The following is a 12,562-nucleotide window of genomic DNA, read 5'->3' as shown; positions in this document are numbered from 1 at the left end:
TCCAATACATTTTTTCCTCTCTATTTACTTAGAATACATTTTTCGTAATTAAAAATATCACTGTAACCATTTTAGGGCAATAACAATGTAACATGATATTTATCAGCTGTATGTTAGTTTTGTTGAGGCTGCAGAAGACGGTCTATGTTCTTTTAATAAAATCCTAGAAAAATTTAGGACCCTTTGTTGAGGAAGTTCTCTGTTGAGCTTTAAGACATCTCTAATTTAACCTTAAATTTAGCTTATGGTCTTAGGAAATGAGTGAATTCTTAGTAGGACCTCCCTGCCATTTTAGTGTGGGCCTTTGATCTTCATTCGGTACAATTTTCAGTTTCGAGAGCAATCTGTCTTCCGTCCAGCGTGCACTTAGCTATTCTCTCTGAGTGACCTTTACACAGGCAGGCATTTGTGTGGCCAGTTCTTGAGACTCTACGTCCCTTTTCTTCCTGATTCCTGATACGTGTGGTGATGTTTTACTATTGGGTTATCAGTTCAGTTCAGTTCAGTCGCTCAGTCGTATCCGACTCTTTGTGACTCCATGGACTGCAGCACCCTAGGCCTCCCTATCCATCACCAACTCCTGGAGGCTACTCAAACTCATGTCCATCACGTCAGTGAAGCCATCCAACCATCTCTTCCTCTGTCGTCCCCTTCTCCTCCTGCCTTCAATCTTTCCCAGCTTCAAGGTCTTTTCCTATGAGTCAGTTCTTCACATCAGGTGGCCAAAGTATTGGAGTTTCAGCTTCAGCATCAGTCCTTCCAATGAATATTCAGGACTGATTTCCTTTAGGATGGTCTGGTTGGATCTCCTTGCAGTCCAAGGGACTTTCAAGAGTCTTCTCCAACACCACAGCTGAAAAGCATCAGTTCTTTGGTGCTCAGCTTTCTTTATAGTCCAACTCTCACATCCATATGTGACTACTGGAAAAACCATAGCTTTGACTAGATGGACCTTTGTTGGTTATATCCATATGCTAATATATTCAGTCCGCTGAAACGATCTCTTACAGCTCAACAGTGTTAATGCGTGATCTTTCAGTTTTTCTCCTTCGTTAAACAAATACTTACTGTTCTCTAGGAGATAAGTGGATTGCTAGGTGTTCATAGTAAGGATGGAGTATTTAGAGCTAAAAGTGATACTGACCTTAAAATTTATCATATGGGTCTGACACATTTGTCACTACTCCTTTCAAAAATAAAACTAATCAGTTTCAAATGTATACTTTAATTGGGGGCTTCCCTGACGGCTCAGCAGTAAAGAACCCACCTGCCAATGCAGGAGATGTGGGTTCAGTCTCTGAGTTGGGAAGATCCCCTGGAGGAGGAAATGGCAACCCACTGCAGTGTTCTTGCCTGGAGAATCCCATGGACAGAGGAACCTGGCAGGCTAGAGTCCACGGGGTCATAAAGAGTCAGATATGACTTAGCAACTTAACAACAACAGCATACTTTAATTACTTACAATGTGCCCTTGCCTTAAAAAGATACTGTAAAGATTATAAACACATAGATGGTCCTAAGTCTTATTCTTTCTGCAGATGGTCACTATGACTTGGAAATTTTTTTCTAGCTTTCTGTGATTGACTTCTCATTTTCTATTGTTTTACCAGTCCAATGATAAAATAATCGCAGAAATTTAGCAAAATCTCTACAGGTCACTAATTTTATTTTTACCTTTTTTAAAAAAGTGGATACACTTTGGACACTGGTGCTAATTATATATTTTTTGTATGTTATTTCTAAATAAATACTAGGTTATATGCATGTGAAAACCCTGTTGTAGCAAATATAAAACAAAAGGATATTAAACATGAAACACTAACTTCAGAAGCTGTTTTTTGCAATGCTGAGGATTTATGTGGTGGTAAAAATGGTCTTGTGCTAAGCCCTGTCAGTCGTGTCTGACTCTTTGTGACTCCGTGAACTGTAGCCCGCCAGGCTCCTCTGTCCATGGGACTCTCCAGGCAAGAATACTGCAGTGGGTTGCCATTCCCTTCTCCAGGGGATCTTCCCAACCCAGAGACTGAATCTGCGCCTCTTACATCTCCTTCATCGGCCGGCGTGTTCTCCACCACGAGCGCCGCTGGGAAGCCCTCCAAAACGTAGTCTTGGTAGCGAGCAGACCACCGCATTTGAGTTTGGGTGTGACTTCCCGTTCAAGGTGGCAGGCTGAAGCCAGACTGACTTCCCACCTGTCTCTAACTCTTACTGAAATTGAAGTAAAAACTACAAAACGGGATACATTCATGGAAGCTACAAAAGCCAGGAAGTGGGACACGGTTAAAACAGAGGGTGCTTTTAAACATGCACAGGAGGGGAAGGCAGGGGCAGGCCTCTGGGGAACACAGAGCCGAGTGGGCCGGCAGGGCAGGCGCTGAGAGCAGCCCGCAGCCCGCAGCCCGCAGCCCGCAGCCCGCGCGGGGCCCGCTCCGCCACTGGGGTCCTGTGACGACCACGAGCTGCTCCGGGGGCAGAGAGAGGCGAACAGAAGGGGCAGGGGCTCGGCGGTGGGTTAAAGGCCCTGAGCTGACGCCTGAGCCAACAGATTCTCCCCAGTCCTGCCTGTGCAGTGGGCCGTCTGCCCACGAAAGCCAGGATGCACTCTCTAGACGCTGAATGAGCTTCCTGTGTGGGTGTGGGGAAGCCTTCCTACTGAGGACTTTTGGGGGTGTCAGGAAGGGAGCTGACATTTGCCCGTTTCGTCTCCGCTCACTCAGTCATCCTGAGGACAGTCCTGCCTCCAGGAGGGACGTGACGAGAGGAAGAAGCATTATAAAGAAGGACCAGAGTCCACCTCATGTGGATAAAGCAAAATGAAACAATACAAATGGCATGGAGGTGGACGCGGGGAAAGGAATTTATAACCAAAGCCATGCTAGAAGGAATTTCTCCAGTGTGGAAGAAAACCAGATTGCAAGAGCCCCAGCAGGAGAAGCTGCGAAGAAGCCACGTGGAGATAAAGCTTCTTGAAATTTTAGAAAACAACCAGTCCAGGTCCGATGCATGAGACAGGGTGCTCAGGACTGGTGCACTGGGATGGCCCTGAGGGATGGGATGGGGAGGGAGGTGGGAGGGGGGTTCAGGATGGGGAACACATGTACGCCCATGGCTGATTCATGTCAATGTATGGCAAAACCACTACAATATTGTAAAGTAAGTAGCCTCCAATTAAATAAATTAATTTACCAAAAAAATAAATTAAAAGGGATGCATCAAATTCCAATTCAAAAAAAAAAAGAAAACAACAAATATATGAAATATCCAAAGAGATGTCATCAAGATATCCCAACCCTCAGTGAAATGAGAAGGCTATTAACATCTATGTCGTAGCCAAGATTTTAGCCCCTGTGGTCTCTCCTGATAAGCCCATGAATATGGCACATTACATGTCAAAAAGGTCTTTTCACGTGGAATTAAGGTGGCTAATCAGCTGACCTTAAAATAGCAAGATTGTCCTGGGTTATTCAGGCTCACCCAACGTAATCACAGGATACAGAAGGGTCAGCCAGAAAGATGAAGCTGAAGGAGAGATCATAGAAATGGACAACATGGGAAGGACTCAACCCACTGTTGTTAGATTTCAAGACGGAGAAAGGGGCCATGAGCCAGGGACCTGGCTGGTCTCTGGATGCTCAAGAGTCTCCAGGCAGCAACCAGCAAGGTAGCAGAGAGCTCAGTGTTACAGCCACTTGAAACTGAATTCTGCCAGCCCCCTGACCCAGTTTGGAGAATCATGGCCAATGCCTTGATGTCAGCCCCATAAGATACTGTCACCAACGTCATCCTGGGTGAAAATGGCATCCAGGTATAAGCTCACAGCTCAATAGGTTGGAGTCTGGGCTGGTTTTGACTCATGTGGCTCCAGCCTATTGAGCTGTGAGGCTATATCCGGATGCCGTTTTAAGCCACTCTGATGTCTGTGACAGCTTTCTATAGCAGCGATAAACAGAGAATGAATAGGGACTCCGGCACGTAGGAGTGGAGTGCAGTTGAAACAAACGCCTTTGCTGTCATTGTTTAGTTGCTAAGCTGTGTCTGACTCTCTGTGAGCCCTTGGACTGCAGCACGCCAGGCTTCCCTGTCCTTCGTTGTCTCCTGGAGTTTGCTCAAACTCAGATTCATTGAGTCGGTGATGCCTTCCAACCATCTCATCCCCTGTTGCCCCCTTCTCCTCCTGTCCTCAATATTTCCCAGCTTCAGGGTCTTTTCTAATGAGTTGATTCTTCACTTCATGTGGCCAAAGTATTGGAGCTTCAGCTTCAGCATCAGTCCTTCCACTGAATACTCAGGGTTGATTTCCTTTAGGATTAACTAGAAATGCCGAAATACATTTGGAACCAGACAGCGGAGCAAGTTGGAACAATTCTGAGAAGCATGATAGAAAAAGCCCAGATTGCCTTCAAAAGGATGTTAGTAGGAATATGGTCATTCAAACCTGCCGGGCAGGGCTCAGAAGGGAATGAGAAGTGTGTTCATGGAAATTGGAAACATCTTCAGCCATATCAGAAAGCTTAGCAGAGGGGACTTCCCTGGTTGTCCAGTGATTAAAAATCAGCCTTCCAAGGCAGAGGATACAGGTTCGATCCCTGGTCAGGAAATAAGATCCCACATGCCGCAGGGCAACTGCACCTATGAGCCGAGACTAGTGAAACCACATGCAGAAACTAAGACCCAACACAGCCAGAAGTATATCAATAGATATTAAAAGAAAGAAAGGATAGCAAAATTGTATCTGCAGTTATCTGGAAAACAGAGATGCTAAGTGATGATGTTGACACCATAGCTGAGATTTCCAAGCAAATGTTTCAGGTGTGACCTGGTTTTTTCTAGCTACTTACAATAAAATGCAAAAGGAGAGACATACACCGAGAGAATAATTACTAAACAATGTGAAACCAGGATTTGATGATTTGGGAAAATCTCAGTCTACCGAGATCGCAAAAGACAAAAAAAAAAAAAAAAAATTGCTCTTGGGAAATCATGCCCTAGGGAAAACAAAACAAGAATTCTGAGGATGTCTTTGTACAACCATTCTACGACCTCAGAAAGTTTGGAAGGTGAGAGCATTAAGTTACACAAAAGGCTTTTGAAGTGATTAGGTGTGATGATAGATCCCCCTCAGCCCTTTGAGGAGCAGCCAGAAGTATAGGAGGGACTATCTAGAAAGGATTTGTGGGGGAACTTCTTGTCTACTGGGGTAAACCCTTGTGACTCACAAAGTCAGTGAGAATTTTATATTAGCAAAAACACGGCCAGCTTGGACAGAAAGGGACGGAGACAAGATGAAGTGAAGAAAAGCTGTTGTTCATTAGCCCAGTCACGTCCGACTCTCTGCGACCCCATGGGCTGACTGCAGCACGCCAGGCTTCCCTGTCCTTCACCATCTCCTGGAGTTTGCCCAAACTCATGTCCATTGAGTCAGTGATGCTATCTAACCATCTCATCCTCGGTCACCCACTTCTCCTGCTGCTCTCAACCTTTCCCAGCATCAGGATCTTTTCCAATGGGTTGGCTCTTTGCATCAGGTGGCCAAAGTATTGGAGCTTCAGCATCAGTCCTTCCGGTGACTGTTCAGCATTGGATTTCTTTAAAACTGACTGGTTTGATCTCCTTCCTGTCCAAGGGATTCTCAAGAGTCTTCTCCAGCACTATAGTTCAAAAGCATCAATTCTTCGGTGCTCAGCCTTCTTTATGGTCCAACTCTCACATCCCATTCATACATGACTACTAGAAAAACCATAGTTTTGACTTTAGAAGAGCCTTGAATTTTTGTCATATTCCTTCCATTAACTGTTCTCGGTTTGGTTTGGTTTTGTTGCCTAAATTAGCTCTTAGTAAGTTTTTATTAAATGCCACTGAATAATCCTTGAGTAAGGTACATTTAAAACAATATGCAAATATTATTAATAATCATTGAGGGGAAGATACAAAATGTTAGTGATTTGATAATAAATAAGTTTCAAACATTTGATTATAGCCTCAAAAATGATGAGGGATTAGAAATGGAAAGAAGTAAAATTTTGAAAACTTCCTCATCAGTGATCCTGATAATTAGACAAACCTGTCCAAATGTGTTATTTTTTTTAAATAAAAGGTAAGTTCTAATAGAATTAATAATTGCACATATTTAACAAATTAGAAGATATGCACTTAAATTCACATAGTAAATGATAGACAACAAAGGAAATGGTGAAGAAACACTTTTAAGTGTTTGCAAATGTTACATGATGATGAAGGCTAGAACAGGCACTGCAGGTCTGACAGTAAGTGTAAGTGAATTGAACTGTCCTTTCAAATCATTGTGAAACTCTTCAACGTACAGTACAGTACAGAGAAAAATATAAAAAAGATCAAGAATATAGTTATTATAATTCAGTGTCAGATAGATAATGGTTCATTAGAGATTGCAGAGAGGAGTTTGTAGCAAAATGTATCAGAACAACATTTCATCAACTGAAAATTGACATTTGTGGTTTGTTCATCCCCTTATGTATTTGTGCAATGAGATTATTATTTGAAAACTTCTTTCTTTTCATTTGGTACTATGTCCTTATGGCTCCTTTGAATGAGGGGGAAGAGTTAGTTGCTCTAAGTTGGCTCTCCCAGGAAGTGTCTGGGTCTGGGTGGTCTGGCAGGAGGAACTCGGAACCACACCTGTGAAGGAGTAAGGGAACACGGATTCAGCAGGTGGAAAAAAAATCCGAGGCAGGTTTGGCTTTCACAGGTGCCCTGATGGTTGGAGGCGGCTGCCCAGGGCCTGCGCTCAGCCTCGGGGAGTTTCTGGGGAGACCCCGAGACAGGCTGGATCCAGCTGCAGGCGGCAGTCCTGGCTGGAGGGGTGACCAGACACGGGGACAGAGCAGACGGATGGAGGGAAGAGTGCAGCGAAGCTTTCCCGGCAAACCCATGAGAAAGACACTGTGAGCAGGCGTAAATCCAAAAGGACGGAAGGCTGGATGAGGCGACAACCACCGAGCCCTCTCAGAAGCCAGAAAGAATACTGGTGCCTGTGAAAGCATTTGCCGACGCCTGGGGAAACGGACGCTAAAGCAGCAGGCAGGAAGCAAGGAGTCAACTATGTTTCTCAACAAGACTCCAGCCAGACACAGGGATGGACACCACGGAACACTTCGGAGGAGGTGACAACATAAGGGGACCAGGCGGAAGTGTGGTTATGAGACAGTGGCATCTCTACGGCCCATGCTCCCTCGGCAGGGAAAAATGCTGGCATACTCCCTTGTGGGAGGGGAACCCTAGTTTTTGGAAAGGGTTGGAAAAAACTATTGGACCGGGTGACAGACATGAGCAGGGCTTCCCACGTTAAAAAGAAAAACAAGAGGCAAACAAAGAAGAGAAAGCAACCTGGAGAAAACAGAACACACGCTGGGAGGAAATGAACCCCGACAAAGCAAAAGCGCCGTGAGGAACTCAGCGATACGAGCGTACAGGGCAACTGCGACGGGGGAACAGCCACCTCGGAAAACATTCAGAGTGTGTATAAAAGAGCTCTTGGAAATCACAGTGTCATCGTTTTTAAAAGGAGGCTACCTCAATAAAATTATTATACAGTGTTAGCTAGTCTCTCAGTCATGTCCAACTCTTTGCAGCCTCATGGACTGTAGCCCGTCAGGCTCCTCTGTCCATGGGATTCTCCAGGCAGGAATCCTGCAGTGGGTTGCCATTTCCTCCTCCAGGGGATCTTCCCGACCCAGGGATCGAACCCGAGTCTCCTGTATTTCCTGCATTGGCAGGCGGATTCTTTACCACTGAGCCACGTGGGGAAAAATTATGGGAGGAATGATGAAATAAATCTGAAGGATAAGAATTTCTAGACCGGAATTCTACGATCAGCCAAATGATCAATTAAATGTGAGATAAGCATTTTAGGCATATAGCTTCTCAGAAATTTACTCCAGAATTTGTTCTTATGAAAATACTAGATGCCTGGTCCACCAAAATGAGCTAAGAGGAACATGGAAAAAGAGAAAGGAGGGGGGCTGCCAACATTGCCAAGAGGGTAGTTCATTGGCGTTTTCAGGCTGGAATCTGTGCATTAGGCATAAAAGCAGCCAGCCCAGATGGTTAAAGACTGCAGGAAGTAGTTTAGGAAAATAAAGCTGATAGGAAAGACTTGGCAAAGTACTGGATGTTGAATTAGTAAGTACGTAGAAAACTCTAAGATAATCGTTATCTCTAGGAAAAACCGGAATAAGAACAGAAAATGAAAGTTCACTGCACATCTGAGTTGAGACTTGTTTTTGCAGCATCCTAATTAAGGAACATGTCTATTAAACTTGCTACACCATAGAGAAATGTGGGTTACTTTTGCCTGGAGAAGGATCAGAATGAATGTTTTATCCTCACGTGTCCTGGGGAGGGGGAGATCTATAGACAGTGATAAAAAAAAATGAAAAATCAAGAAAAGCATAAGGCAGGTTATTTCCAGAAATGGAGCTAGTATAGAAAGAAAGAAAAGAAGGGCAATATTTGCCGCTGAGGAGGAAGAATTTGAGATGGGACGGTGGATGAATTTTTTAATAAAGTATCTTGTAGAAGTATTTGATGACTAATATGAATGCGTAACTCTGATCTTAACAAATGCAAAAGGGAAAAAGTATTAATTTTTTAGTCAAGAAGAGTACATACATTGACCTGAATGAATTACCTTATTTTTTTCTGAAATGACTTCAGGTATAAATCAGCAAGCTGGTTCTGAGCAACTTGGGAAGAACTTGTTATTTGGATGACATTGTTAAGCATATTCAGTATTCTGACTGTTAACATTCCAAAATGTTGATCTAAATACCCTTTAGATTTCTATTGTTATAATCTTAACTATATACTCTCTTCTTTGAAGAATATAATTTTGAAAAACATATGCTTCAATAAATGAGTAGTCTACCAATCAGGTATCTTATTTGAAAAAAGAAAATATCATACAATAAAAATGTCAGAGCTGCAGACCTCATTAATTCAGTTTTTTTTCCATATTCTACCTAGGCGAAGGTGAAGTTTACCTTTGAATGCCTAAGAAGAAATGACTATTGTAAGCATCATTATAAGGATACCTTGGTCATTTTTTTAAGAAATGAAGATTGCATTGTATAATATATTATTTAATAGACTCTTTTACTGAGTAAATATATATTGAGTTTATTCATGTAACAAATCTCATTAAGTACCTATTTTATTCAGACATTCTGCAACATATTGGGAATGTGAGGTTGATACTATATAGTTTTTGCTTGTACAGTGACATATAAGTAAGGAAATTGACATGAAAATGAGCAACTATGATTAAGAGAAAAAATATAATTGCTCTATTGAAGTAGAAATTAAAGTTATGAATTGATGGAGAAAATTCCAGAAAGAAAGCTTGGGCTGTGTGGTACAGCTTTGGGTGAAAGTGTCACATGTTCTAAGAACTGCCAGTAGTTCAGGATGTCTGGAGCCCTGAGCAGTGAGTCTGAAAGAGAAGATAGGAGACTAGATTTCATGAATTAAGTAGAGTCAGTGAGACATTATTGTGTATGCTTGTCCCTTAGTCGTGTCCAACTCTTTTCGACCACATGGACTGTAGCCCTCCAGGCTCCTCTGTCCATGGGGTTCTCCAGGCAAGAACACTGGAGTGCGTAGCCATTCCCTTCACCAAGGGGACCTTCCTGACCCAGGGATGGAGCCCGGGTCTCCTGCTTTGGCAGGCGGATTCTTTACTATCTGAGCCACCGGGGAAGCTGAGACATTATTAACAATAATGATTACAATTCAGAGTAGCTTGAAGTAAATAATTTCAAGCTATTTCTCTGTGCTATGTCCTGAGTCAAGCACTTCACATACATAATCATATTTAATCCTTACAGCTGCTCTATCATCATTTTTAAGTTTTTCAAGCTTGAGAGTAACAATAAAATTTGTGTCGAAACATCATGCTCTCATGAGAAAATGTTTCAGCCAAGTTAAAAAAGAGAGATACAAAATGGTTTAAGTAACCTCATAAAAATGTTATATATGATGTAACAAGAAACGAGATTGGAAAGGTTATAGATAGCCAGTTGTTTTATTTTTTTCAACCCTCAGAAGTTTCCAAAATATCCATTTGTCAATTTAAAAGTAAGAACAGTGTGTAATTTTAGAGGAAGAAGGGGAAAGAGAAGAGAGACTGAGATTCTGTGACTAGGGAAGGAAAAAAAAGAGAAAATAAGAGAGTGAGAGATGAGTTACATCCAAAATTACTGAAAACCAATGCCGGAGGATTGGAAAGGGAGAAGCATGGGGCCGAGGTCCAGGCAGAAGACAATAAAGGCTTCAGTTTAAGCAGTCATCAATAGGATAACAGCAAATGGAAGAATAAGAGATGTATCTGGAAAAGGGTCACCCACTTGGTGTGTAGACGGTTAAGCCAATTCACCAAGAAAGGGAGATGTGAACCATAGTGAGGTTGCGAAAGGAAGTGATTATTGACATGGTCCCTGTAGCTCTGGTATTACAGCTGGGTGGTTGTTTCCCAAATGAAATATCCTAAATATGCTAAAGCATAACCAGGTGGTGTCACTTTATGCATTGTGTTAATTAATCACAGTCCTATTAAATTTAAAAAAAGAAAAAAAAGGTGGCTGAATGTCTTTGGTGTCACCACATGGACCCAGAACGTGGGATTCTGATTTGGACGTAATGAAATCTTTCATCCCCGAATACCCATCACAAGCCAGAACTTTCAGGGGGTGACCACCAAGAGTCCAAAAAAGAACAGCGAGGAGCCTGAAAGTGCTGGTTTGGGAGCACGGGGGGCTGCTGGCCCAGACTAGTGCCGTGACTTTCCTCTGCGCTCACTATGCCGATCCAGTGGGTCAGACAGTAGGTCATCCGCTGCCCTCCGCTCTGAGCGCCTTCCTGTCCACCTGCCCTCCGGCTAACCCTGCGCTTTCTTCATCCCCACCCAGGGCTCTACGAAACCTTCCTAACCAATGATGAACCAGAATGCTGTGACGTCAGGAGAGAAGCGAAACCCAAGAGCCCCTCCAAGGGGGCGGTGGACAGAGGCGGCGCCTGCCCCCGGACCTCGCTCTCGGCCTCGTCGGCGCCCAGGCTGGGCCCCAGCAGACTTAGACTGTGCGTCCTCGTGCTGATGCTTCTCCACACGGTCCTCACGGCCTCGGCGGCGCACAACGCCACGGCCCTGGGCGTCGGGGGCGTCCACGCGCTGGACGAACGCTCAGCCAGCGAGGAGTAGGGACTCCGCACCCTGGAGCATCCTCGCCACCCCGGGCGCCTGCCCGCGCATCCCCGCCTGGGTACCGGACCTGCGCGCGCATCCCCGCCTGGGTACCGGAATTGCGCGCACATCTCCACCTGGGTACTGGACCTGAGCGTGCATCCCTTGGCGCAGGGCCAGGATGGCCTGAATCCAAACCAGGAGACACATACACCACACACATACACACACACAGACACACAGCACACACACACACACACACACACACACACACACAGCTTTTTACGGACTAAAAAGCTGGAAAGTGACTTCGATTTCTCACACCATTTTATACACTGTGTTTTAATGTTTGGAGGTTTTCTTTGCTTTCCTTTGGACTTGAGTTTATCTGTTTGTTTTGTTTTTGCACTTGTTAATACAGGCTTTATTTGGGGGGATGGTTTCTCAGAGGTAAACTAAGTCTTTTCACTGTCTCTCTCTCTATATATATACATATATTTCTAGTCACTGTGTGTGTTCATCAGATAGTTCTGTTTCCTGTCCTGTCTGTTTCTATTAGTGGAATGACAGCTATGACCTTGCGGTATAGCAAAAAAAAAACAAAAAAAAACAAAAAAACAAAAAAACTACAACACACACACAAACACACAAAAAAATCATAAAAAGAGAAAAAAAGACAAAAAAAAAGAAAACAAGAAAAAAATAAAAAGCTCCCTAACTCTCCCCCCTGCCTAAGGAACCCACGCCCCCCACCCCAGCCCACCCCCCAGCCCGCCCGCCGGGGGACTCCCTCCAGCAGATGCCATCCGCTTGCTTCAGTCCTTGTCGCCGCCGCGGTGGGCGCAGCGCCTGCTCCGCTGGGCCTCTGAGCCGCTGTTGCAGAAAGGGGGGCCCCCTTCTAGCTGAACAAACAAGTGCTCTCCTTAACAGGTGGCATCAGACAGTTGACACATCTTTATGTTGAAAATAAAAAAGCAAAGAAAATTACCTTGAACTCCGTTGGGTTCATCCCAAAGGCCCCGGACCTTCCTCGCTGGTCAGGTGGCTGGAGGCAGCCGCCGAGGGCAGGGGGTGTGAGGAGGTGGGGACACGCCCTGCCGCCCGAAGCCCGCAGGCGGCTGGGCTTTCGTTAGGATTTCAGCTCTGTTGTGGGAATTCTCGAGCACGTGCCGCCCACGGTCAGGAGGACAGGATTCCGAGGACTCCAATCTGGACTTCTCTTTCCCCCATTTCTGTTGCGGGGGATTTGGCAGACGTGCGTAGACACCTGCTGCATACAGAATCAGACCGTTTCACCCTGGTATTCCTCCACACAGGGTTTTTAATTCCACCAGGTAAAAGTGTATGCAA

At 44.5% G+C, this 12,562-nt stretch overlaps 1 protein-coding gene across 2 annotated transcripts in view; it reads left to right on the top strand.

Moving 5' to 3' along the window:
- Positions 1-11,354, top strand: part of NALF1 (NALCN channel auxiliary factor 1) — a 583,333-nt gene extending 571,979 nt beyond the window's left edge. The window contains exons 3-4 of one of the 2 annotated variants that reach the window (XM_065901898.1): positions 9,001-9,046; positions 10,941-11,073. In XM_065901898.1, the coding sequence (XP_065757970.1) occupies positions 9,001-9,023 (23 nt within the window). In that variant the 3' untranslated portion in view covers positions 9,024-9,046; positions 10,941-11,073. Of the gene's footprint in view, positions 1-9,000; positions 9,047-10,940 lie in introns of both variants that reach the window. The other variant, XM_065901897.1, reaches the window with a different exon arrangement.
- The last annotated feature ends 1,208 nt before the right edge of the window (positions 11,355-12,562 follow it).

Source organism: Muntiacus reevesi, chromosome 11 (assembly GCF_963930625.1).
Source record: "Muntiacus reevesi chromosome 11, mMunRee1.1, whole genome shotgun sequence".
Lineage (NCBI taxonomy): Eukaryota > Metazoa > Chordata > Mammalia > Artiodactyla > Cervidae > Muntiacus > Muntiacus reevesi.
Note: the sequence above shows the minus strand (reverse complement) of the source record. Positions and strands in the feature narration are given on the sequence as shown.